The sequence below is a fragment of the Archocentrus centrarchus genome, chromosome 4, assembly GCF_007364275.1.
Source record: "Archocentrus centrarchus isolate MPI-CPG fArcCen1 chromosome 4, fArcCen1, whole genome shotgun sequence".
NCBI classification, from domain to species: Eukaryota; Metazoa; Chordata; class Actinopteri; order Cichliformes; family Cichlidae; genus Archocentrus; species Archocentrus centrarchus.
Window position 1 is genome coordinate 20,790,512 of NC_044349.1, and position 27,104 is coordinate 20,817,615.

At 40.2% G+C, this 27,104-nt stretch overlaps 1 protein-coding gene across 3 annotated transcripts; it reads left to right on the forward strand.

Moving 5' to 3' along the window:
• The first annotated feature begins 95 nt into the window (after positions 1-95).
• On the forward strand, positions 96-25,437 carry eps15 (epidermal growth factor receptor pathway substrate 15). Of its 3 annotated transcripts, none has more exons than XM_030727939.1 (25): positions 96-250; positions 3,433-3,474; positions 4,054-4,143; positions 4,230-4,277; positions 4,372-4,467; positions 4,703-4,765; positions 5,955-6,080; positions 6,399-6,458; positions 6,864-7,118; positions 7,367-7,512; positions 8,295-8,451; positions 10,030-10,112; positions 13,224-13,296; positions 14,710-14,871; positions 14,957-15,154; positions 15,543-15,962; positions 16,695-16,775; positions 17,218-17,380; positions 17,579-17,623; positions 17,770-18,167; positions 18,657-18,726; positions 18,894-18,964; positions 19,949-20,084; positions 20,241-20,446; positions 23,361-25,437. In XM_030727939.1, exons 1-25 carry the CDS (start codon positions 224-226, stop codon positions 23,499-23,501), a joined length of 3,357 nt encoding a protein of 1,118 aa, XP_030583799.1. In that variant the 5' UTR covers positions 96-223; the 3' UTR covers positions 23,502-25,437. The 3 variants fall into 3 exon arrangements, with proteins under 3 accessions (XP_030583799.1, XP_030583800.1, XP_030583801.1); XM_030727940.1 differs by having other exon boundaries at positions 17,773-18,167; XM_030727941.1 differs by having other exon boundaries at positions 14,957-15,124.
• The last annotated feature ends 1,667 nt before the right edge of the window (positions 25,438-27,104 follow it).

Genomic DNA, 27,104 nt, shown 5'->3' on the forward strand with positions numbered 1-27,104 from the left:
AAAATAAAAAACATGAACGGAGTGGGTGTTTATTTGCTTTTGTCCCTGCAAATACTGGCTCTGGTCTTCATCTCTTGTCCTTCGTGTACCTACATGCACGGATGCAGGGATGGTGAAGCACTGAGGAGAGGAGAGGCTGGCTCCTGCAGTTGGGGTCTGGCTCCGGGTTTTTCAGCGGCCTCTATCGCTGCCTGCCGTCAGCGCAGCATGAAACAGAAACACTATGGCTGCCAGTCTGTCTCTTACTCAGGTAACACTGTCTTACAACTCAAATATAACGTTAGCAAACGCTTTCTGCCCTCTGTCTGTTACTCTCGGAGGCGTTTCAGCAGCGTCGGTTAAACCGGGCAAGGAGAATCGCGGGCTTTCTTTGATTCCCGTTCCTCTTTTGGAAGTTTAGCCCTGCTGTGACTGGGAAAAGTTTCTTCCTAATCTCTTTGGGGACTGCGTAAGGGCGTAGCTAGCTAGCTAGCCTGCTAGCTAACAGCTAGTTTTTGAGCAGTGTTGGGCTGTTTTAGAACCGCTTTATCAAAGTTGAGAGAAACCGGGTAGCTAGCGTTACTCGTCCTCGTTTCCTTTCGGGTGTTTTCTAATCGTATTTAGTGCTTCCTCGGTTTGCTGCAGGCTAGTTTGTCTTGGGCTGTCCATGTGTGGCTCTGCTGTGGCTTTACTGACACATTTCTGCTACTTTCAGCCTCTGCTAACATTGTTTTGCTCTTATAAAAACACACGAGCTATGTACAGTAAAGGTTGTAGCCTACGTGTGGGATTTCCTTGCTGCTCATGTAGCTTTGTTACATGGTTGAACTGAATAGGCAACCTGGTTAGTGCTATTACTATAAGTAAACATGCTTCGGTGACTCCCTTGGTGTTTTTCCCTCCTGTGACCTTACAGAAGTGGACAACGGTAACTGCTAGCCTGTTAGCTGCTGCTGTTAAATAGTTAATATCTTAAACCCCACATATCGGTTATGTTGCAACCAGCAAGAGGAAGTGAAATTAACAAGCCACTAGCCACCACTACTGCCATAAAATGTCACATAGTTGCTGCTAGCTAGGTTAAGTACTAAATAATGTAGCGCGAGAATGTGTTTGTGCTATTTAGGGTGCTACAGGCAGGTCAAATTAGTAGGGTTCAGTCCTGGACTTGTTAACCTGAACTGGCTGCCAACAGTAGCTTTGAGATCCCTGTCTCTCAAATGACTTAAAACCTGTGTTTATCTGTGTGCTGTGGGAGTTCATTGGCCTGTCAGGCAGCAGTGCCTGTTGTAAGTGTGCTGTCAGATGCCTGATAATCCCCACACTCGCCTCATGTTTGGTGTTGATAGTGACATCAGTGTACTTTATTACCATGGGTGGATATAATATCTAGAACCATCTAGCCTGTCCTGTCAGCTCCTGAGCTCCGATGTTTCTCGCTATCTGCTGCAGTTTTGTATGGGCTAGCTGGGGGATGATTGAGGGGTGTTTTTTCAGTGCTCAATTAAAGAGTCACCAGTACAAAGACCGCAGTGTTACAGACGCCAACAGTCCCAGGCACACTATTGTGTGTCACAGAAAAAAGTTGCATTGACTAGAGAGAGATATGTGTGTGTCAACAGTTATCTCACTGTAAACTGACGGGTGAAAAAGCTGACTGATAACTATGCTTTTTTTTGTGAGTTGTCTTCTGTGGCCACTGCACTATCTTCTTTTTGTTGTTTTACAGTATAGAGTAATTTTGCATGTCACTAAAGGCTTTAACCTCTCTTGACTAGCCACTCCCTGGTTGATTCACACTTAAAAGAATTACTGTCCATCCCTTTCCTCCCTTTCCTGCATCTGACAATTTGAAACCACATAACCAGTTGTCCGTTTCAGCTACGCAAAGAAGGAAGCACCGCTTTATTTCCTCTTCAGCCCAACAGTAGACATTTGTCTTAACAGAGGAAAGAGGGATGTTCGGGGAGGATATGACGTAAGGCCAGATTAGCTGTTGCCTGTGGAGTGACACCTTGTTGCAAATGCCTAAAGCTGACCAGGGGGCCCCAGGAAATGTAGCCTGCATCCTGAAGTTATCACAAAAGTTATCACTCTCCCAGCACGCAATTCAGCATAAACCTTCTGAGGCATCCTGACTCATCCAAGTTGAATGTTTGTTGTCAAAACAAACATCTCCCCAGAAAATTTGTGTATTTTATAATGTGTATCTTTGAGCATAGAATAGCTTTTCCTGAAACAGTTAGTTGATTAACTCTTTTCCCCTTGGATGACAATTATTGGTAACCCTTGGTTCTTTTTCTGAACTGAGTAGTTTGTCATATTTCAGTCCTGCTTCCAGATCAAAATGACTGGGTGTGCATCAGAAGTTAGTGAGGGTGGTCTCTGCCTAAACAGCTTACTAAGGATTCCCTTGGAAAAATCTGGAACCTGTTCTAATGGTCGTCAAACCATGTGATATGTACGGAGGTGTCAGAGCTTGTCATTAAGGGTACGGGGAGTCGTCAAATGTCGTCTTTATAGGGAAAAGAGTAAATTAATGTTTTTTTTCCCCTAGTTTATCAAACTTGATGACTTTCTTTGCTATACATGGCAGAAAACTGGATGAGGGAGAGAGTTGAACAAGTCATCTTTTGGTCTGTAGGAAATTATAACTGACTTTTTAATGTTTTTTCAGGCATTTATTGGAGAAAAAAGTTTTATTGGGAATATAAGCAACAGACAAATAAATAACAGAAACAGTTGCACCTGATTGCAACTCATAGATACCATACTCAGCTCTACTTGTAGCAGAGCTGTCATGAGCTGTGCTTTTGCAGTCACACTGTAGCTTTTTTTAGTGGTAAAACAAGTCGTGTCAGGACCATACTTGGCCCAGTATCCTAAATGACTAAATAATTTTGATTAGCACGGTGACATGGTGGTTAGCACTACTGCCTCACAGCTACGTAGAAGGTTTGGGTTCGAATCTGCCTTGGCCCGGGACTTTTTGTGTGGAGTTTGCATGTTTTTCCCATGTCTGCGTGGGTTTCCTCCCACAGTCCAAAGACATGCAGTTACTGGGTTTAGGTTAATTGATGATTCTAAATTGCCCATAGGTGTGGATGTGAGTGTGAATGGCTGTCTGTCTCTCTGTGTTAGCCCTGTGACAGGCAGCTGGTATAGGCATGTTGTATAAAGAGTAGATAAGCACTATAAGAACCAGTCCATTTACCATTTAATGTATTTAGCCAGTGGTTATACTTGGAGCGTGAACAAACAGCTCTTTAAGTGGCTCAGTGGAAGACACACTTTCTGCAGACATCAAACACTTGTTGATCCTTTGAGAACGGACTTTGAAAAAGCATTTTAAAGATTTTTGGATTTAGCCAAATGACACAGGTGTGGCTGTTGGAGTTTTAGTGCTGTTTATAAATCCAGTCTCTGTTTTTATTCTTTTTCCTCCTTACACAGCTCTCCAGTGGAAACCCCATCTATGACAAATACTATCGTCAGGTATGCCATGGTGTCTTTCCCATAGGTTACAATGTGTGTGCATATAACTTGTTTTCTCATTTCCTTGGGCTTTAAACTGCTTTGGATGAGATGAAGCTAAGCAAAAAAAAAAAAAGAGAGAAATCTTCAATTTAGAGAACAGAATTTTTCTTTTTGCTAGATTAGCTGTTCAAAGTCTGAACTAAACCTGCATTAATACTGTTGTCTTGTGGTTAGCAGCGATCACGCTTCCCTGTTTCAGTTTCAATCGCTGTGTCCAATAAAGGAAGTACGTCTATGAATTAATAATGTTTCCCTTTGCCCAACATGTCAGCAGAGCTCCCCTTGAGCCTCATGAAAGACTACAAAGCCAATAGACTGCTAAGAAAATGGCTTTGGTTTATTACCAGTATTGATTTAAATGACTCAGCGATTCCAGGGGAAATTTTCAGTTTTCACTTGTTCTTTATTTGCCCCCTTTATTTCTTGAAGCTAAGAATGTATTTAGAACATTTGTCTTTGTTAGCATCTTAATTATCATGTTGATTGCTTCTAAGATGATGTAAGATTTAATGACTGTTTATTGGCATTTGTATGTAGGTTGATCCGACTGGCAGTGGGTGGGTGGCAGCAGCTGATGCAGCTCTGTTCCTGAAGAGGTCAGGCTTGGCTGACCTGATCCTGGGGAAAGTGAGTAGAGACTCAGAACACTTCTCTGTTAGCTTTTAGATTCACATTAATGGTAATAAATGTGTGAACTGTAAATGTCTCCTTAGATCTGGGATTTGGCAGACTCCGAAAGAAAGGGCTCACTTAACAAGCAGGTACCAGCGCACTGTGAAGTAGCTCCAAAGTGGATTCCTTCAGAAATATGTGATCATCACTAGGTTTACACCATTGTACCTCTTCTCCCCTCAGCAATTCTTCATAGCCCTGCGGCTGGTGGCTTGTGCTCAGAATGGCCTGGAGGTGGCACTCAAGAGTCTTAATGTGGCTGTTCCACCCCCCAAATTTGTAAGCTTGCTCCTGTGTGCTATAAATCCACACTGTGCCTGCTATAAATGTCACTGCTGGTTATTTGAAGCTTCCAGTACTGTAGATCTGCTGTATAGTCACAGGTATTTGTGTCATTGACAAACAGCTTCAACTTAGTATTACTGTTTCTAATATCTGTTTAAAAAAAACAAAAAACTTAAATTTATTTTTATTGCAAATGCCGAAATATTAAAATCTTTGTGTTTATCTCCAGCATGACACCAGCAGCCCACTGTTAGCAGGAGGAGTGGCCCCTGACCTGCCCTGGGTTGTCAAGGTGAGTCATGTTGAAGTGTGTTTATCTTTTTGTCTTAATGTAGCTGTTATCTGCTTATTGTGTAGTTTTCCTTGTTTCATCTCCTTTTTCTTTACCTTAATAGAAGCATTATCTTTGCTGTTATGTTCATTTAAAATGTCAAGTAATAAAAGTTAGCATGAATATGACAGCAATATGCACTGCTGTGCGGTGCCAGTATTGTTTGATTATAAACATGAACCAGAAACACCCAAATTTTCTTCCTGTTTTTTTCCTGTATTTACAGCTGACAGGCCTAAATTTCTCTGCTGTTAAGATGCTGGTTAGCATATTAAGTCTGTTTTATACTTTGAAGATGCTCAGATTTTCATTGTGAGTGACCAGAAGGGACAGAATTAGAAATCAGTACATCAGAGGGACAGCTCAGGTTGAATGGTTTAGAGACAAAGTTAGAGAAGCAAGGGTGAGACGGTTTGGACAGGTGAAGAGGATGTTGAATATGGAGCTGCCAGGCAGGAGAAAAAGAGGAAGACCACAGAGAAGGTTCATGGATGTAGTGAACAAGGACATGCAGAGGGTTGGTCTGACAGGAGGATGTTAGGGATAGGGTGAGATGGAGGCAGATGATCCGCTGTCGTGACCTAAAGGGAGCAGCTTTTTATAGAAAAGATTCACAAAGTGCTTAAATGAAGCCACTATGTGGCATTCAAAATTAGCATTAAAAGCAATGAAAATAAATTTAAAAAGCCGCTTAAGTTGAAAAGGAAATTAAAGGCTAAGAATTACTGGAATGTACTAGTATTAAACCAGTAGGAAATTGAACCAACCCCCCACACAAAGGTAAGAGTAATACACAAATTTAAGGCAATGCTAAACACTATCAACTTCACAATAAGTGGCTTTTACCTAGAGTTCACAGCAGTACAATGCAACATTAAAAATGCACAATGTTAGCACATTTAGTGCCCAAAAATCAGTCCAAGCAGTTTTTGGCAAACGATCAGTGTTCATGCAGAGCATTCCACAGTACAGGTGCAATGGCTTCAAATGCTTGTTGGCTCTGTCAGGTGACGTTATCTGGCCTGCCCAAGCAAGCAAGAGTAATGCTGAAGGAGATCAGCTATGAACCAGGGAATTTCACTGTGCAACAGCCATTCATGCCTTACATTAGAGTTCTTTTCATGGTACAACTGTTTTATTTTTCTTCCAGCCTGAGGAGAAGATGAAGTTTCATTCCATCTTTGACAGTCTGGGCCCAGTCGGAGGGATGCTGTCAGGAGACAAGGTCAAGCCCGTCCTGCTTAACTCCAAATTGCCAGTGGACATCCTGGGCAGGGTATGATTCTCTAACAGGACTCTTTTCAAAGTGATTATGTTTTCAAACATGGTAGTGAATAGCAACCAACTTGTATGTGTGGTTTTAGAAAAAGACACTGTACAGTAATGTGATATCTTTGTTATGTAAAAAAACTTCAAAGCAACAAAAGAAACAACTCAAAAAAAAAAGTCAGATCATAAATGAGTTGAATAGAAGTGAAATCAGAGAAGAAGTGAGAGTCTGTAGTGAGTCAGAGCTTTCAGTAGCACATGTTATTTTGTGTGAAGCAGTTTTGTGATGACTGATACTTATTAGTGATTTCTTTGTGTGCTGAAGGTGTGGGAGCTCAGTGATCTAGACAGAGATGGCATGTTGGACAAAGATGAATTTTCTGTGGTAAGTTACAAGTTAATATTACAAATAAAGAAACCATGTAGGTTTTAGTTGTTGTTCACAGTTTCAGTTTAGGCTATTGTTGAACCTATATATTCAACTCAGTGTAATTCACCAGTAATCCTCCAGGTGTTTATATTGTAGACTGGATAAATTCCTTTAATTGTCTATTAAAGATTTTTTTCCCCCCTTCATCATGACTGGCTGAATATTTTTGCTCCAGGAATGGATATGATTTGTTGTGTGTGTATATGTAATATGTACAGTATTAGACACAGTCACAGGGTGTTAAATGATTTCTATAGATCTGAACGGAAAAGATCCAAGACCTGTGGAAGAAGTGTAAAGATTGAACTGCAGGATGGTTGGGTAATCATTTCTCATTAATTCTCTGTTGCCCTTTCCCAGGCTATGTATCTGGTGTACAGAGCTCTGGAGGGAGAGCCTGTTCCCATGTCCCTGCCGCCTCCCCTGGTTCCACCCTCCAAGAGGAAAAAACCTTCGGTGCCTCCCGTGATGCCCCTGTTACCCTCGCCCCCCTCTGTCAAAGACAGTCGCTCCTCCCATGCTGGCTCTAAGACCATGCCCCACCCTCCTAAACCCACCCCAGCTCCTGTCCCTGCCCCTGTCCCTGTCCCTGTCCCAACACCAGCAGCTGCCCCTGTGAGTACAGGCTCCATCTCCATCCTCCTGTGCATGCAGTACTTGAAAAGTATTATTTTACTATTACATAGCTGCATCAAAATTTACAATGATTTCAAACTGGCTAGTTCAGTGTGTTTTTCAAAAGAAAAAGACTAGAGGAAGTGTGAAGGTACGTGAATCTTAAGTTTACGTCGTTGCCATAAGCTGTATTGAAACTGCCTGTGGTTATGAAGTGCATTTTAAAGTTTGTTTTGTTGTCTGTGCAGTGGGTGGTGTCGCCAGCAGAGAAAGCCAAATATGATGAGCTGTTCAACAAGACAGATGCTGACATGGACGGCTTGGTGTCTGGACCTGAAGTCAGAGATATATTCCTCAAGACTGGGCTGCCCTCTGCCACACTCGCACGGATTTGGTAAGTACAGCCAGCAACTGTCTCCTCTTGTCCAACTGCTCTGCATAATCCTCTACTGAAACAATCGGGGCTGTTTTTATTTATTGATTTAAAAACTTTTTACTCAGTTTTATGTATTTACATCAAAGGACTTTACAATTTATACAACATAAGATATCCTCTGTACTTTGGCCTTCTATTCAAATAAATAAAAGAAAAAAAGAGGAAGAGACCTCCTGAAGTGTTACAGAGGATGATTTGTAGTAAGGCATGCAATAGCTGAGTAGAAAAAAATAATTTTTTTACACTAGGGAGAAAGAATAGTAATAGCAAATCAGGATGCTTATGTATTTTAATAATAGCATAGTTGTTATAATACATTTTGATGGAAAAATGCTGTTTAAATTAAATCTTCAGTTATTTAGTCTTCATAAAACATCTGTGAAACATAGTTTAATAAGAGTAAGTGAAATAGAAAACATACTTATACTTTCAGTTATAATTAGACAGTACAAAATGAAGCACAGCAGTATGTGTTCATACGCGCCACCAGCAGATTATCGTGTTATCGATTTTTAGCTTCACGTGGCTGATTAGCTTCTGCTCTGTGCGTATTGGTTTCCCTAACCAATGAACATAATGATCAGCCTGGCCATTAAAAATAGTCACTGCCTGAAGTATAAATCATTAATGTCTTATGTAACGTGTGTGTGTGTGTGTGTGTGTGTGTGTGTGTGTGTGTGTGTGTGTGTGTGTGTGTGTGTGTGTGTGTGTGTGTGTGTGTGTTGTTTTTTTTCTTTCAGGGAGCTCTGTGACATTGGAGACATAGGGAAACTGACTCGAGAGCAGTTTGCCCTGGCACTTTATCTAATCAATATAAAACTGACTAAAGGCACAGACCCTCCACAAAGTCTGTCCCCAGAGATGATTCCTCCCTCTGACAGACAAAACATCAAACAGGTGAGTCGCTCTCAACACTCAGGTCTGTGAATAATTACTAGTGATGTTTGGATCCTTTTGTTCCCATTATTAGGGCCCATTATTAGCTGTTTGGCTATATCGGTATCTGCATTTATAACAGCAGATAAATGAAAAATTTGTAAGTAAGGAAAAGATGGGAGAAACACCCTTCAATCATGTTATGAGTGTTGATGTTGCATAGTTTGTCCACCAGAGGGCACTCTGCAGCTTCCCTGTTGGCAACATGTTTGAAACACCACAAACACAACAATCAGCTGGTTCGAGCAAAGGTAAAGAGTAACCCACAACTTGTAACAGTAAAACAAGTTAGTAAGGGCTCATAAATAACTACACATAACAAACATTTGTTTTGTGTCTAAAAGATGACAATGTATTGGATTTTAAAATCACCAAATGTCAGTATCAGACTTGGTTTAAAAATCCAGTATTGGTTGGACACCAACAGCAAGGTGTTTGGATTTTTGTCATTCGCAACTCAAGCATCAAAATGCATAAATAAATTAACATTATGGACAGTGAATGCTTCCTTATTAATGAGAATGATAGTGTGAACTGGAACAGTACAACACCTGAAGTTTTTTTTTTTGTTTGTTTGTTTTTTTTTTTTATAGCTTAAAACAGACGCAGGCTGCTGTTTTCTCCATCTGTTTTCAGCAGTTATTTATTACTTTGTATTGCTTCAGCACTGAGATATGAATTATGTTGCTTGTTTTATTCGCGGCATGCATTGATGTACGTTTCTCTTGGTGTGTGTGTGTGTGTGTGTGTGTGTGTGTGTGTGTGTGTGTGTGTGTGTGTGTGTGTGTGTGTGTGTGTGTGTGTGTGTGTGTGTGTGTGTTTTCTTCTCTTAAGTTGCAGCTGTGTGTGTTTCTTTTTCCTCTCTCTGCAGCAGTTTGTTTCTTTTCCTTCTGTGTTTGCATTTTTGCATTTCATCCAGTTCAGGTGCACTGAGACAATCCTGAGTGAGTGTGTTTGATCATAAAGAATCTGGTGCATCTCATTACTCTCAACAGGTTGCCTCTTGTTACCTAATTTTATACTAAATTTCTTTCCTGCCTTTTACTGTCAACACATCAGAATCTGATATTTAGTTTCCATTTGTGCTTTTGAGGGAAGCTGATGAGAAGAAAGGTTGCTGAGTTTTTGAGATGCACCCATATCACTTTATCTGTTTGTAGATGTATGTTTTTTTATCAAGGATTTGAAGATTTTTCCATGTTGTTTTTTTAAATATCAGTAAAATGGGTTACTCTTTTACATTAGAGAACCAAATAGCATCAAGTGCTGGGGATGAGTTTTGCTAGGCACTGCTTTTACAGCCACTGTTCCTCTAGTCTCTAACACTAGATGACTGTGTGTAATTTCTGTAAATCCATTAGTGTAGTTCTGCCATTTGTTTGTGATGTGAATGTGTTGTGTGTTATGAGCTGTAATAAGTTGCTGATCTCTAGTACTTTCATCAACATCTCATTAATGTGTCTGTTCCTTGTTATTTCATTATATTTCTACACTTGACTGGTGTTAATGAGTTTCCTCTGTTCTCCATGTTTTCACCAGAACAATGCAGTTAACTTAGCAGCCGACTTCTCTGCCATCAAGGAACTGGACACGCTTAGTAACGAGATTGTTGAGCTGCAAAGGTAATCATTTGTTCTCATATTCTTTTAAAAATGGCAAATACCATGTGTATTATTTCTGAAGTCACATTGGTGGAGGTTATTTCACTGGTGGTGAATAGAGTTGGCCTAAAGTTAAAGGATTTAAGGTGGATTTTGCCTGGAATGTCCATCAAAGTTATCACGTGTGAGGTCTAGCTTTTGAAAATGATCTATGAACAGTCTTTCAGTGTTGGCATGTTGACTTGCATTATGTGACATTTTTGGGATAGAAGTGTACATCTGTATAACTCTGGATCTTTTTTTTTTTTTCTTTTTAAATATTTGTTTGCATCCATCCATTTTCTCAACCACCTGTCCAACTCTGTCACAGTACAGTAGCCCATCCCAGCTGCCATAGGTGCTGTCTTTTTTGTTTTCAGGACAAATAATTTCTGAAACCATTGAAGTGATGTACTACTATAACATCTGTTTCCAGCTAAGGTTGGTATTTGTGAACCTCTGCTGGTTCAGGTATATAGGATGGAAACATTCTCACTCTTCTGTGAGCACAGCCAAAGTTTCAGTAAAACAAATAAACGCTTGTGTTACTGCTGCAGATGACTAAAAAGATGAGCTGCTGTTTGACAGAGAGATTGAAGAAGATGGAAAGGTTGTAAACATTTTGGAATTACCAGGATTTCTGCATTGATTATTCATAAAATGATGTCTGAACTTCATCTGAGTCGCAATCATAATCAAGCACAATATAATTGACACACAAATAGTTGTACTTTAATTTTACAGGACCTTAAAAGAAGCATTACAGAGATACACAAAGCCTAGAAAGGCTACAGAAGAATTCCCAAAGACCAAAGGCAATCAGTCTATAATATGCAATGTGGAGAATGACATGTGAGAAGTTCAGAATTTCAGAAGTATTGTCACTCTACTTTCGAGTGGGTGTGCAGCAAAGATCGTACCCAGAGCAAAACTTTCAGTCATGACAGGTTAAAATAAAAAAAACCCCAGGGGAACAGGGGAACATCTGCACCTATCACTTGCTAAAATCTTTGTTCCTGCCTCTACAGTAAGAGAAACACTAAGTTAGAATGGTGTTAATGAAAAGACACAAATGAAACCCAGTGAGACCACTGAGATGTTCCACAACACTTATGGGGCAGATTTCTATGTACAGATGAGAACAGTAGTTGAAAATGCAAAATGGTAATGCAAACCAACACCTGATCCACACCACAAGGCATGTTGGAGGGAACATCATGGTTTGGGACTGCTTTGTTACCTCAGGGTGTGGATGCCTTGCATACAGTACATTTAAAATTATATCAACATACAGGACCATGTGAGGGCAGCAGTGCACAACTTGTAGCTTGCTTGCGTGATCAAAGCAACAGAATGGTTGACCTGAAGCCAGACTTCACGTTTTCACCTTCGTTTGTCTTTGTACTTTACAATATCTTAAATGCCAAATATACCTTTAAGTAAAAGCTGTAGCAGTTGCTCATTTGCATGCATGCTTTGCACATGCAGTCTTGGTTTCAGCAGTTGTCATAGTAATGGATTTCATTTTCATACTTAAGTGACTTTAGCTTCCCTTTTCATTGAAAACGAAGAGAGAGAAGTGAGAAAGTGGCCTTCTCTCCTACCTCTGCCTTTCAATAAACACACAGAATTACACACACACACACACACACACTAGATGACACAGCTGTTTAAAGTAAGCAGGATGGAAACTGAGTTAGAGATCACCTCCAGACAGACTGTAATTAACACGAGTTTGAAAAGATGAAGCGCCTTTGCAGCTGCTTCAAAATGTGGCAACAGCCTTCTGTTCAGGGTAAGAAGGATGGCAGGGATGATGAGGATGATGATGACGACGGGTGAGTAGAAATGGGATAAGTTGACTTTACATTTGCAGCTCGTAGATTATCAGGGGAATTGAGCATTTGATGTGCAGCGAGCAATGGAATGTAAAAATAGGTGGTTCGTGTGAGAGTTTAGCTGATTATTTTTAGCCCACATTGAAAGGATTGCAGCAGATAAATACTTTAATGTTTTTTTTTTTTCATCTGAAATTTAAACTGAAGCCTAATTTGTTTTGTGTTTTCACACATGTACATTGTGCATACTAAAATGTTACATTTTGGTAAGGTACGGCAAAAACTGACTAAAATACAAAATGTAAACAAATAACTTTCAACTTTTTTTTTTGTCTGATTTTAGAAACAAATGATAAACCCAACATAAATGTAAGATAACAAGTGAGCAGAAAATACTTGGAAATATGATTTTCTGGTGTGTGTGTGCTGCTTTTACTGAGAAACGTGAAAACATCAGTCAGGATCTTTTTCTTTACAATGTTGCTTTAGTGCTTTTTCAGATGTGCCTTTCTTTGTTTTCTATTTGTGGTAATTATTCTCGGTCTTCATTCAAGGTGAAAATACTAACATAAAATCCATTATAGTAATCATTTATAATTAATAACAAAATGAAATGTCAGTGAAGCACTTTTTTCTGTCTGTCTTATATAAAATCTGACCACAACACTCAACACAAGCACAGAAGTCCTTTAAAGGTTATTGTGTATATATATATTTTTTTGTATAAATTGTATAAAAATAAGAGTTCTTTTGTAATGATGCTTACTTGCTACTCTTCTTCCAACCCCACTCATCTCTTCTTTCCCTCTTGCTGCATGCATGGAAAAAGTGAAGTACAGAGGATGAGCATATGGACAGCTCAAATGATAGATGTTGTAGGTTGGTGGATCATCACTCGTCCCTCCTCCTCTCGCTTTCTCCCTCTATCCCCGAAGCAGCCATCTGCTTCTCGCTCTTTATCTCCCACACATTTGACTGAGCAAGTACATGCTTGTTTTTTTTCCAACACTCATCCTCACAGGCGCCCACAGCGCAGTACTCACGCGCACCTGCTCTAGCTGCAGGACTTCATGCCTGCTTTCTGTGCTGTAAAGTTGTAACTTGAAGAGAATATCATGGTGGTTCAGGGAGAGGAGCTGGTGCTTGTTAAGGGGCCGGGTAAAGCATGCTCCATAGAGAGCTGGCTTGGGCTTGCTGGTGGGCTGGGGCTGTCCTTGGTGGCTAAATACTCCTGTCTCCTTTGCTGGAATCCCAGGGAGAAGAGCTCTGTGGAGGAGGAAATCAAGGAAAAGGAGGAGGCCATCCGACAACGCAGCAGCGAAGTGCAGGTGAGGTCTCATTGTCTTTGTCTGTGAGGCTGCACCTGATTCCAGTGCTGTGGATATGGGGAAAAAGAAGGATTTATTGTGTCATTTGCTTGTCTGTATGCTGAGTAATTAGTACTTTACTAGAACGAATGTTGGGGTGTAATTACCGTATATTAAAAGTGTGTGTATTTCTGCTATTTGTCCTTTATTTGTTGGCAAGCAGGTTGGCAAGCACTATGTGCTAAAGCTGCTGTTCACTTTTATGGTGCTGAATGTACTGGAGGAGAAGATCAATAACACATTTGATTTGCAGTCTGAGATGCTTGTTCAGAAATGCAGTTAATGATACCCTGAGAGGAAAAGGGTGATGGCTTACAGTAGGTGTGTCTGCCTCCTTGAGCCTGAGAGAAGGGCTCTATTTTGGGAGCAGTGCTGCTTAAAGGGCTAGACTCCCAAGCTTTTTTGAAATTTAGTCTGATGTCTGAGTGTGAGGGTGGTCTCATGGGAGATTTGAGCTGATGTAGCTGAATTTCCTAGCGGCACTCCATTGTGCTTATGTGCAAGTGCTTTTGGCTATTTATATTGCATTGTATTGTTTGAGTTTATTCCTGGACATGGTATTCTGCTTGCTGTGGTTGTCATCATTTCCAGCTAACTCTGCACATACCCAAACCTGGAGACCCCCTAGAGTGTTCCTCAGAGGGTATGAATTTGTGGCAGTCGTTCAACCTTTGAAATCCACCAATTGAAAGTCAGCCTCAAATCAAGAGTGGTTAAACAAGTAATCTTCTAATCTGATAATCAGGGATACATTTTTTTCTAATATAGGGATTTTAATAAAGACATACATCAAGCACATGTAAAACACAAGCCTTTATTTTCATCCTGGATCCTGCCTTAACATCTAGCTAACTACTTGCATAGCTTGGCAAAAACACTTTATTAGCATACCTATTAAAGGCTGCCATTGTCCTTTCAGCTACAGACTCTACTTAAATACTGCTGAAAGGATGTGAGCAATCTTACTGACTCACTGAGCTGCTAAATGATCTGCAGTCTCTGAACAAAAATAATTCCACCCCATGACGTCAGCTGTTCCCTTTCTTCTATCAGCAAGATTACATATAACAGGCAACTGGCCTGTTTTTAATTTGTAATAAAAGTTGGCATTTGAATTGTCTCTTGCTAGAGGTTTTTTTAATTTTTAATTTTTTTAATCTAATTACCCTGTTTCTCTTGCTTTATTCTATTGACCTGCTGTAACAAATAAATTTCCCTGGCGTGGGATTAATAAAGTTTCTTATCTTACCCTGGCCATCCTATTTTAATTTTAAAGGTTGTTTCTAGGCATCTGTGTGCTGCTCACTTCACTGTTCACAGAAGAAATACACAGTTATTTAACTGCCTGTCTCTCCTTCAACTTTATGTCTATAGGATCTTCAAGATGAGGTGGCGAAGGAGACCGAGGTGCTTCAGCAACTCCAGGCTCAGCGCCAGAAAGTGCAGGAGGCTTTAGAAGAGTTGGACCAGCAGAAGGCCTCCCTGGAGGAGCAGCTCGTTCATATTCGACAGCAGACTAACCAAGAGACCCAACTTGTAAGTTTACCCTTTTGGTGGTTATTTTTTTAAGTCATTTTAGGAGCTATGTAATTACTTAGAATGATGGTTGCTTTACTTACAGATCACATCACTGCAGTCGGAGCACGAGGGGCAGGAACAGAGGATATGTCAGTATGAGGAGGAGCTGGTGCAGGCACGAGAGGAGCTTTTGGCTCTGCAGGAAGAGAGCAGGAGACTACAGGAGAAGGTCCAGGCTGCTCAGGAGCAGCTCACTCCTCTTCAGGAGTCTGTGCGTGACTCTTTCACACAAGTTGCACAGGTTAAAAACTCTTCCCTGGTTACAGCATGCCTGCAGAGAAAGCATTTTTTTTTTCATCCCTTTTTTCCTTTTTTTTTTTCCTTTTTTGTTATTCATGCACATGATGGAAATGCTAAATTCCGATTGTGATGAACAGAGTTATTGACACAGGCTGCGTAACTGCTAGATTTTGTAATATGTCCGAACACACAAGTAACTACAGTGATGCTTCAGAATCTCAGCACTTCCAAAATTTCTATGTGGACACAGATGGTGCTCCACCAGTGTTCCTAATGCTGTATTTTCTGTGTGAACACAGTATACAGAGTGTAACAGATTCTGTTTTTAACTATTATCTCTGCTCTTTCATCGTCTTATTATTTTATTTAAATATTCTTCTGCCTTGTAGGTTCAGCAGAAACTGAATGACCTTCAGGTGGAGGAGCGATCAGTGACTGCTCAGCTGAGCTGGAAGAGAGCCCTTGAGGACAGCTCTCCTGTCATGGTCAATGGATCAGCAGGCCCCACCGCAGAGCTCCACCATGGGGACCTCTTCCAGGGGGACCTCTTCCAGGAGGACCAGCCCAAAGAACTGAAGGTGGAAGAACCAGCTGCTGTCTGCAGTCAGCAGAAAGAACATTCAGATCCAGAGGAGAAAGGAGGCTTGAATGAGAAAGAAGAGGAAGACGAGAAGGAAGAAGAGAGTCCAAAGGCTGGGGAAGATGAAAAGCTGAAACATGATGCCTTGGATGATCTCTATAGTAGTCTAGCCTCCTCTGACATGTACAGTCTGTCGACCCTTGTCAAGCCATGGGAAAGCAATGTTAGGGTAAAAATAATATCCTCTCTTTCAGTTGTTTTAAATGTGAAAAGAAACCAGTGTAAAATCTAATACCTGTTGCAACTGTGCAGTGTTTTTTTTTTGTTTGTTTATTTGTTTTGTTTTAAGCTTTTAGCTTAGTTGTAATATGGAAAACATCACACATAGTCTAAAATAAATCTTTTTTTCCCCCACAAAGCAGGTCTCAACAAAGGCCAAATATAAGTGGCATTGTGTGATCAGTTTTTAATTCATCTGGCCAAAGGACTGATGAGCTGATGCGATAATGTGAAGTCTCTCATCCTCTGGCCCTCCACACTTTACTCCTCCTGCCAGAGTATTGGTTAGATTATAGTGAAACTTGCACACAGTGATAACTTAATGGTTCTTCCAAATTGTAATCAATGTCAAAGGCATCTTGGTCCTTTTATTGGTATGTTTCCATGATTGGCATGATTTTACTCCTAGAGTATTTTTGTGTAGATTTATGTGAAGCACTATTAATTTGTTTTGGATATGACCGGAATCCTTCATTTCTACATGTATTTTAATTCCTCTTACAGCCAACCAGTGACAACAACACTTAAAACCTTTGCTGTACTTCACAGATTGCAATAACCTGTGAAGCTCATGAGCTACTCTGTCTTTGACGTTCTGATTTAGGAAACTTAACTTTCCCCAAAAGTATCAGATTCTGTTGTTGTAAGTAATTATTTTGCTTCTATTCTCTGACCTCTCCAGGAACACAGTAGCCCTGCTCCCGACATCTCCTCTGAGGTCATAGATGATGCAAAGGGGTCACCCAAGGAGAGCCCACCAAAGGTAAAGTCCCAGAGTTACTAAAGTATACCTGTGTTAACCAGTAAACAACATCTTTGCACGACCCCTGCAATTTCTTCAGTTCTTCTTCTGGATTTTCTTGTCTTCTATATTTGTTGTTGTGTCGTTAAGTTTGACATATAGGTAAGCACAAGGGACCTTTGTTTAACCAGTGTGTTCTTTTGCATTTTGTCTATGTAATGCTTTTTTTTTTTTTTAAGACACATACACGAGATGTGGGACATGCAGCGTCTCAGACAAGTGTTTAGACTGATACTTGACAGTAAAGAAAAATTCAGGCTAATACTCGAAGTAAATAGTCAGATTTAAATATGGATGTTAAAAAAGTCTTCCAGAACATGATGCATGAATATTGATGGATATGTTTACTGTAAACACACATTATTTACTGTAATGCTCAAAGCACGGTGCCTCCCTGTGACAGGTTTCATCACCAGAGCCAGAGAGCAAACAGGATCCTGCAGAGCCTACAGAAACAACCACCTCCTCCTCTCCAATTCCGGCTGGCCCTCGCTCCATGCCACCACAGACCAGCCCTCCCTCCCTGCCTGAGATGGATTTCTTCCATTCAGACCCCTTTACTGACCGTAAGTCCCCTGTAGTGAAAAATAAAGATAAATGCAAACATTCTAACTTTGTCTAAGAAAAAACACAAAAAAACAACTCCTTTAATTAGATGCAGAATGGGGTTTTTTTGGGGGGGGTTTTTGGGTTTTTTTTATATATGAAGTGTATTTAATGTTTGATGAACACTTGGAGACTGATGATGTCTTTTACCTTTGCAGATGATCCTTTCAAAGATGATCCTTTTGGAAAAACGGATGCTGGAGGTACTACTTGACAAATTTAAGTATTTCATGAAAAACAATGTGAAACGAGCAGAGCATTTTTTTATTTATTCGTCCCATCTGACAAGTATGCTCTAATTCTACAGTGTTATATATTCATACTGTGTCTGCTGCTGTTTATGTTGAAGCAGATCCTTTTGGAGGAGATCCATTCAAAGGCTCAGACCCCTTTGCTGCAGACAATTTCTTCACACAGACCTCCAGCACCCACTTTTCTTCAGAGGACCCTTTCTCTGCTTCAGCTGACCCATTTAGTACCACTTCTGGCATGCCAGAGCCAGACCTGTTCGCAGCCAAGATGAACGATACGGCAGCTGTGCCACCAGGCCCGGATCCCTTCACCTTGAAATCCACCAATCCAACTGTAGCATCTAATGATCCGTTCAGCTCCAAAGGGAACAACACACCTGATTCAGACCCATTCGGAGGCAAAATGACCAACACAAGGGAGGCAGACCCGTTTGGTTCTCAAGATGGCGGGAAAGATCCTTTCAGCTGCTCCCCACCGAGCTCTGATCTGGCAGTGGTGAGTAGGCCTGCTGAAAACCTGTTCACAGTGCACTGAGTGAAATTGTTGGGACAAATTATTGTCAGGAATGTAATTTAATTACTTGTCCTAGATGTTTTATTATGATTTGAAAGGTTTGCTTGCCTCTGTCATTTTTAAAAGCACCTGGCTTTAGTTTTGCACATACTTTGTATAATTATATTATAGTTTAAATTCTCAGAAATATCCTTTTTAAAATCTGAAATCATTGACATGTAAGTTGTTCAGAGGAAGCAGCAGCTATCCTGTTATATAGCAGTAGGTAACAAAGTTTGGGTCTCAAGCCATGAAAGTCAGTATAGCCTGGAAAACAAGGCAAATGAAATGGCTCTAGCTCTGTTGTTTTTTATTTTTGTTTGATATACATAAATCTCTAGTTCTAGTTAATCACATTACAAATTAGGATGTGTCCACTCAATGTGGATTATAAAAAAAATCTGAGTATGATCTGTTTGTTCTGCTTTTTAGAAGGACACGGCAGCAACCAATGACCCTTTTGCCCCAGGTGGTACTACAGTGAGTGCCTCCTCAGATGCAGGTATGACTTGTGGCATGGCACCACCCACTGGGGACAGAACTCATTGCAGCCAATAAGAGAGAGAAAAAAAGAAGTAAAATGTGCTTTTTCTGGTCATAAGACACTGTTTGAAGTGCAGGAGTGTTGCTGATTTCATGTGCTCAGTCCCTTCTATTGATATGTTTCAGATCCATTTGCTGCTGTGTTTGGCAATGAATCATTTGGAGGGGGCTTTGCCGATTTCAGTGCTTTGGCAAAGGTAATTTCCAGATTTTTAATATATCATATCGCTTCAGAAGCACAGTAGTGAAATTACATTTAGTCTCAAACACAGAAAAATGACTGTAGGAAGAGATATCACGGTGTTGTACTGCAGAATGCACCATATATATTAAATAATTATGCAGTTATGCTAGTTTTTTCTTTATATTTGCAAACCTAAAAAGCCCTGTGTATGTGTGGAAGGGAATCATAGCACAATTTTAAAAAATCTGAGTGAAATGACACTAAAAATGTGTCTGTCTCTTCTACAGTCGTGGCCAATGGTTTTGAGAATGACACAAGTATTGGTTTTTGCAAAGTTTGCTGCTTCAGGTTTTATGATGGCATTGTTGCATATACTCCAGAATGTTATGAACAGTGATCTGATGAAGTCCCTCTTTGCCATGAAAATGAACTAAATCCCAAAAAACCCATTGCGACTTCATTTCAGCCCTGCCACATAAGTACCTACTGACATCATTTCAGTGATACGTTTGTTAACACAGATGAGTTTTGATGAGGACAAGGCTGGAGATTACTCTGTCATGCTGATTGAGTTTGAATAGCAGACTGGATGCTTTAAAAGGAGGATAGTGCTTGAAATCATTGTTCTTCTTCTGTTAACCATGGTTACCTGCAAGGAAACATGTGCAGTCATCATCGCTTTGCAGAAAAAGGGATTTACAGGCAAGAATATTACCGCTACTAAGATTGCACCTAAACCAACCATATATCGGACAAAAAGATTTTAAAAAATTGACGCAGCAAACTTTGTGAAAACCAATACTTGTCATTCTCAAAACTTCATATATCTTCATATACCTTCATATATTGGGGTTTAATGATGTGTGATGACGCACTCTTTGTACGGTGATTATTATAAGTGTGTGTTTGCCATGCAGATCTCAAGGCAATCCATGGCTCTTTCTGCTTCTGATTATGCAGTATATATATTTGATTTGGTTGGACTTTTTCATTTTAGTCAAATGGTGCTGACCACTTTGGAGTCGACAGCAAGAACCTCTTCCAGGAAGAGAGTCAACCTGCCAGCTCTGATGTGCCCCCAGCCCTGCCGCCAAAAACGGGTACGCCAACTAGACCTCCTCCTCCACCTCCAGGTCAGTTAATCTTTTTATCCAGGGAAAACAAAGTGCACATCACTTGTGTAGTTATCAGAAGAACTGTGTGGTTATCAGACATCTGGGGATACATCAGCACTGTTAATTTGAAATCAAATCTGCCTTTGTTGAATCTGCCTGTCTGTGCCTTATCAGGTAAGAAATCGTCCATCCATAGAACAGAGTCCTCTGACTCCTTCCATCGCCGAGGGAACTTCATCCCACAGACTTCGGGAGACTTCTCCTCCTCTTCCTCCTCTTCCTCCCTGCCTGCAAAGGATCCTTTAGCCGACCCCTTCGCCCCCTCCTCCCCTCCTCGCCGCAACGTACGGGAAGCTGACGGATTTGCCAGCTTTGACAAAGTGAGCACCTCCCTCTCACCATCTCCCTCACCTCCACCTGAATGTCAATAGTCACACGCTCTTCTCTTCCCCACCTCCCCCACCTATAAATCAACATCTGGTTGCTCAGTAAGGTTACACCCTCTAAACAAATCAGGCCAGCTTTTTAGATCACTCCATCCACTGCCAGTCCAAGGCTCAAAGTGAACTAACCGGCTTATTTAAAATTTCACATGGCTCATATTGCTACATTTTTGTTTGATAACTTTTATTTCAGTTAAAATGATAAAATCTTGTACATCTTGTATTTTTATTTGTTTTTCGCATTTCTGCCGCTTGTGTATATTTTAGATCACTGTTATTAATAATACAATGCTTTCTAACCATGTAAACATTCCTTTTTTTCCCCCCGTTACTGATTCATATTGAGATTTCACCTCATTTAACCCTGACTGAAGTTGCACTCTTACTTTGTGAGGAAATGCATAGAAATTATAGATACATTTATATATTAAATCTGCAGCAATGTCACATCTTTTTTTAAAGATATTGACTCAGGTTAATTATATGCAGATATCTTTAATAGCAGGTCCATAATGTTTGGCAGTGAATGGAGAGATGAGAGGCTGCTTGTATTTGACTTTTGTTAGCCATCCCAACTTTGGCACACTGACGTTATTTCCTGTGCAAACACAAAGAGTCTAATCCAATAATTAGATGCAGATTTATTTGAGATTTTATGCTTCTTTTAACACTAAATTTGTCTCAGGGAAATTTTACTCACCCATGGGGCATAGTGGCTGAGCTCACTCAAAATGTATTGGAGTCAGCATAATTGTGGGGGAAAGTCATCCGTTGATCTTGACTAATGAGCTGCATAGTACTGCTTGCCGTACTCATACCATTCATACCTACAAACTTAGTAGTTTAATTTGATTAAATCATTGATTTAAACAAAAGGCTCCAAGATAACCTTGGAGCGCCTAAGCTTGCCCAGAAATACTGCATTTTAATAAGTGCAGAATGTAACCAAATAGAATTGGGGGGGGGGGACAAGTCCAATGATTTGTCTGAATCTGGGTTAATCCTCAGGTAACTGTAGTAAAGTCCTCTCAGCTCTTTCTGTTGCTCTTTCTGCATGGAAATGAACTGTTAAGTTGTGAGTTTGGGATGGGTGACTACATGAAAACACTGATTTTCTCCTGTCACATGACTCCACTTGCATGTACCTGTCACATCGTCGACCTGCATGTACTAACTTGCGTCTTTGATTGGCTGGCTGTCATTGACTTACACCAGTGTCTCCACTGTTTCTCAAATCATATTTTCTTCCCTTTACTCTACTGCTGTTTATTTATACAGGCTTTCCTCTGGCCAGCCATCCATTCATTCATTCACTCATTCATTCAGTCAGTCATCATATCCGTTAGCGCTGGTCTGGTCAGCAGTGTGTTGTGGAGAAGCAGATTGTCTGTATTCTCTGTGTCTGTCTTTACACCTCTGTCAAAGAAGTTTAATAAAGTTTTCAATCAAGGCCACCATCTCTGGCTTCTATGTGCATCCATGACATCACCATCTGTACATTTTTGAGCTTAAAGGATCAAGTGTTTTGCATTTTCGGTTCATTTGTAAGACGTTTTGACGATATTTCATCTTACTACAGACAATTTTCCAAAGCGTGCTTTACACTTTGGAAGAAAAAAAGCCCTCTGTTGTCTGTATAGTGCCATCACAAACAGAGACTTTAATCAGTGTGTACATTTGGCACTAAATTACCACACAGGCATAACAAAGTGAGATGCATTATTAGTCATAACAGATTTGTCTCACAGAAGATTCATATCTCTACAGGCAGTAGATACAAAGAAATCAGGAAACCATGTTTCCAAGAACTGAGAGTGGGGTGTGGTTTCAAGTAGATGAGCTAAAATATGCAAAACTGTAATGGTCCTTTAAAGGATTTTAACACACTTTTATCAAATAACAGAAAATAAGCTTAAAAATATTTTTTAATGTGGAGCAAAAAAAAAAAATCAATTCATCTTTCCATGTACCTTATTGATTTCTGATTTCATTCATATTTGAGACTATGGGTGGGACATTGCCATGTCCTCTGTTAAATCCATTACATGTTTCTTAAGACTTCTCGTGCATGTTCTGCTTAATGTGAAACGCTATCTTCAACTCGAAAAGAGCTGCTAGGAAACTTTCCTTTGCATGGCTGGATGTACGTGGGATGACCTCTGTTGCTTCGGTCATTTATTGAGAATAACGAATATAATGTTGACACAGTCTGCAATGATTAACCAATTTAACCAGTGGACTGTGTTTTAAAGTTTACTTCCTAATATTTTTGTTGCCGTGAACCTATAAGTGGATGTGGTCATACAGCTGTCATTCATCCTTAGTCGAGAGCTCGGCTTTCAGGCTTTTCTAGCATCCCAATCCCTGCTTTTATCCTGATCACTGATTACTGCAGAAACTTTGCAAGGACATATGCCAGAGGGAGGGCTATTTTCATTTGGATTAAGGGGAATTGATTTCAGTGTCCCTATCCTTTTTTCTTTGTTCCTTTTCATTTTTTTTTCCCCCTAATTTGTATTTTGGTTGTGGTGGGTCTGAATTTCTGGATTTTTTTTTTTTTTTTTTTTTTTTTTAGACTGCACAGTAAAGCACCTTTTTCAAGATGGGCATTTTGACTTGATGAACACAGAACTACAGCTTTAGACTTCATTACATGATACAGTTCTTTTTGGTACCCTACTATTGTGCATCCAGACTCGCTGTCATTGCTTACTGGTACATAAATGGTAACTACAAATAAGTCAAAATGTCCACTTCTAAGGAGGTCTGTTGTCAGTGGGTTTTCAGAGTTTTGAAACTGCATCCATTGTGTGCGTATGTTTGTTTGTTTGTTTCTGTTTTCATGGAGCAGTATCCAACCGAGGAAGACATGATAGAGTGGGCAAAGCGCGAGAGCGAGCGAGAGGAAAAGGAGCGACTCGCCAGGCTCACCCAGCAGGAGCAAGAAGACCTGGAGCTGGCCATCGCTCTCAGCAAGTCTGAACTCTCCTGAGGAGGCTCCAGTCCCCTCCACTGTTGTGGCTCGGCACGGCACGGCACAGCCTGACCCAGCCCAGAAAGCACCAAAGGAAAGTGGGGATTGTATAGGACTGATTCAGCATCACCTGCTGACCCCATGAAGAGACTCAAAACTCATCTGACTCGTTCAACCCCCCCCTTCTTCCATGACTGTCCATCCTGTTGGTCTCCGTGGTTTTGATTGGACGAGAGGACCGAAATGGAGTGGTTTTTTTTTTTTTTTGTTTTTTTTTTTTTTAAAGAATGGATGTTTAAGTGAAAACTGTTAAATTGTTAACATCATCATCTTTTGTTCATTTCAAAAGCAGGCAGCAAATGCCACATTAGCTCCCCAGAATGTAATTTATTTAAACATGCACTCAAAACTGGTCCAGTTTATACCTACTAAACAAACTCACTACATTTCATTAAGTCTCAGCTCTCTTTGTGAGGGTTTGATGAGATTTTGGTAATTTTGCTAATTTTCTAGAACCTAGAAATTCCCCTAATTTTTGTTTTGCTCTCTATTAAGCTTCTGAGGCAACCACAGTAAACTGGGGAAATACAGGGGTTTTTGTGAGTTCTGTTTCTAATAATCTGTAGTCCCTTTATAACAGAGCGTGTTTTGTTCCTCTCCCGTACAGTGGCACAGGGAAGATCAGATTTTTTTTTCTTTTCCTTGAACAGGTCAGCATGAATCACCATTTCCATGTGTTTAACTGGAAGCTACCGGTCCTGTAAGATGTGAAATGCACTTGTGGGTTTATGCTAAAATGGAACAAATCTACCACAGCTACCTTTTCCTTTCAAATTTCAGTCCTACTTTTTCACTGTAGCATCTGTCTTGTGAGTGTTAAAGCATTGATTTTTTTTTTTTTTTTTTTTTGTTTGGAAGCAATAAGGAATGAAACTACAGCCATTACATTTTATGATGACAGATTGGTTTGCATTAAATTAGGGCACACTACAGTAGTTTGCAGAACAGAAAGTACATGATTTGTTTTTCTAACAAGCAAGCTAAGTTCCTCTCAAGTACTTACAATCTTTAAATTGGTCTCAAATGTTCAATTTATTGTGAAAAACATTGTATAAATATGTCCTGACATGAAAGAATGTACGTTTTTGATGTAGCTCCAAAACTGGTGAGATTAACAAAACGTAAGTTTAAAAATATAAACGGGGTTGTCATAGATGACTGTAAATGTAGATCCTACCTAAACTGATCATTAATTGTGTTGTTAATCCTGATTGATCTCCCTTAGGGAAACTCTCAAGGGCTCCTTAGCAGCATGGATGCTGAATGGATAACTACAGTATACAACTGTGCAATTTTCATTTTACCACATGAACATTTGGTTCCATCTCAAAATGTGCCGCAGTCGGTGCTTCTCTTGTTACCGTGTGTACGATTTTTTTTTGCTTTTCTAGTTTTTCCCGGAGGCATTTCCTCTCTGAAAACGTGCTCCCTGGATTTCAGAGTCTTACATGAACTCAGGGGAAGTTGTTTGGTGTTTCTGCTTCTCATTAGAGGGCGTATTTTCTGCCCGTGCACCTCAGTCTCTGCAGGGATTTAACTTGCAAAAGACCTGCTGATGCACTGAGGTTACACACTCATAATGCACTGCGTCCTCAAGCCAGTTAACACCCACACAGCAGCTGGCCAACCAGCAAAGCTCTTTCACTAAACATGACAGAAGGTTTCTGCTGGGGGAAGACTAGATTGAATTGCAGGAGGCCTTTGTTCTCATTTCTTTAGCTCGTTTCTTATCAAAAAATGCACAAAATTTTGGACAGCTCTTCCTGTTCTTACTTCTTTAATGTGTAGCAAGCAAGTAACTTCTTCTTCTCATGTCTCACCAGTTTACTGTCTGTGGTTGATACAGCACTTCCTACTGAGAGCGCACACTCTCTCATATTGACGTTTATTGTAAATACAGGAGAGCATGAGCTGCATGCTCTCCTGTAAATACAGGAGAGCATGCAGCTCATGCTCTCCTGTATTTACAATACAGGAGAGCATGCAGCTCATGCTCTCCTGTATTGTAAATACAGGAGAGCATGAGCTGCATGTCTGCTCTCCAGGTCTCTTGTTGTACTACACTTTCATAGCTTCATTCTCTTGTATTCAAACAGGTTACTGTCATTTTTACAATTTCTGCACATTTCACAAAACCAGAACCACTTACTGTATGTTTCTAGGCTTAACCATAAAGGCTTTTTAAGCTTCAGGCTAATTGTATTTTATTTTGTACTTCCTAACTTGTAAGAAAAATCATTATTCGAAGGCTCTGGCCATGTAATGCATTTAATTGAAACAGAATAAATATTAAAAATGTGTAGTTTTTGCTGTTTGGTGTATTTTTAATTTGTTACTTTCATAAAACAAGTTCTGCTTTTAACTTTTAGTCATAACAGTGCAGCTCCATTTGGCATTCACCAGATAACAGCACAAGTTGAAGGCCTCCCACTAGCGCCATGTTCCCTTCATAGTTGATGACGTTTTCCCTCAGTGTGAGCCTGCTCTCATCTGTGAAGACAGCATGCCCTACAGGGAGACCTACCAATGTGGCGTTCTCGGGGAAATGCCAACTGAGATGTCCAGTGCACAGGTCCCACTAAGACCACCCTCATGGAGTCTCTCTCTCTTTTTGGTCAGAAATATGCACATGAGTAGCCTGCTCGTGCTCTGGCAGTGCGCCTCCTGGTACAAAGGGCCAGATACCCATCCTGCTGCTGGATTGAAGTCCTCCTCACTTCTGAAAATGTGCTAGGAGACACCAAAAACCTTCTTGTGATGGAACCTATGGATGTGGTATCCTGGAGGAGCTGGACTACTTGTGCAAAACTAGAGAAAAATTAGATTGGGGGGGATAACCTGGAACACCATTGTTGGTAGTGGCCTTGTTGTTTCCAGTGCACCTGTTGTAACAGCACATCATCTGCTTCCACCTCATTCTATCCCTAGCATCCTCCTCCGTCACACCAACCCTCTACGTGTTCGCCTTCACTACATCCATGAACCTCCTCTGTGCTTTTCCTTATTTCCAGTTCCATATTGAACATCCTTTGTCCTATATATCCACTATCCCTCCTCTGAGCATGTCCAAACCACCTCAGCCTCGCCTCTCCATCTTTGTCTTTAAACCGCTAAACCTGGGCTCATTTCTAAATACAGGTGTTTGTGTTTTATATGTATTTAATTTATAATATTTAGTTACAGTGTAACATAATTTAAAATAATGAGAAGATTTGATCAGTTATCTTTTTATGTAGCTTTAACTACATCATGAAGATATTTTAATGATATAATCACCTTTAATATTTATATACAACCTGTGTTTAAGCATTGTTCTATTAAAAGATAAGTTTATTAAAATTATTTAAAAGTTTTTTTCATGATACCAGAAAAATCTGCATACATGCTGGACCAAATACTGCACAGCTTTTTCCAGTGTCATGAAAATTATTTTAAAAAAAGTCTTAACTATGCAAGTTTTTATAAATATATAGTGTACAACCTTCTGGACTATTACAGAAGGCTGTATTTTTATAGTTTTTATACCTCGTTTCCCGTGTATACTTCCTTGTTTCTATGTAA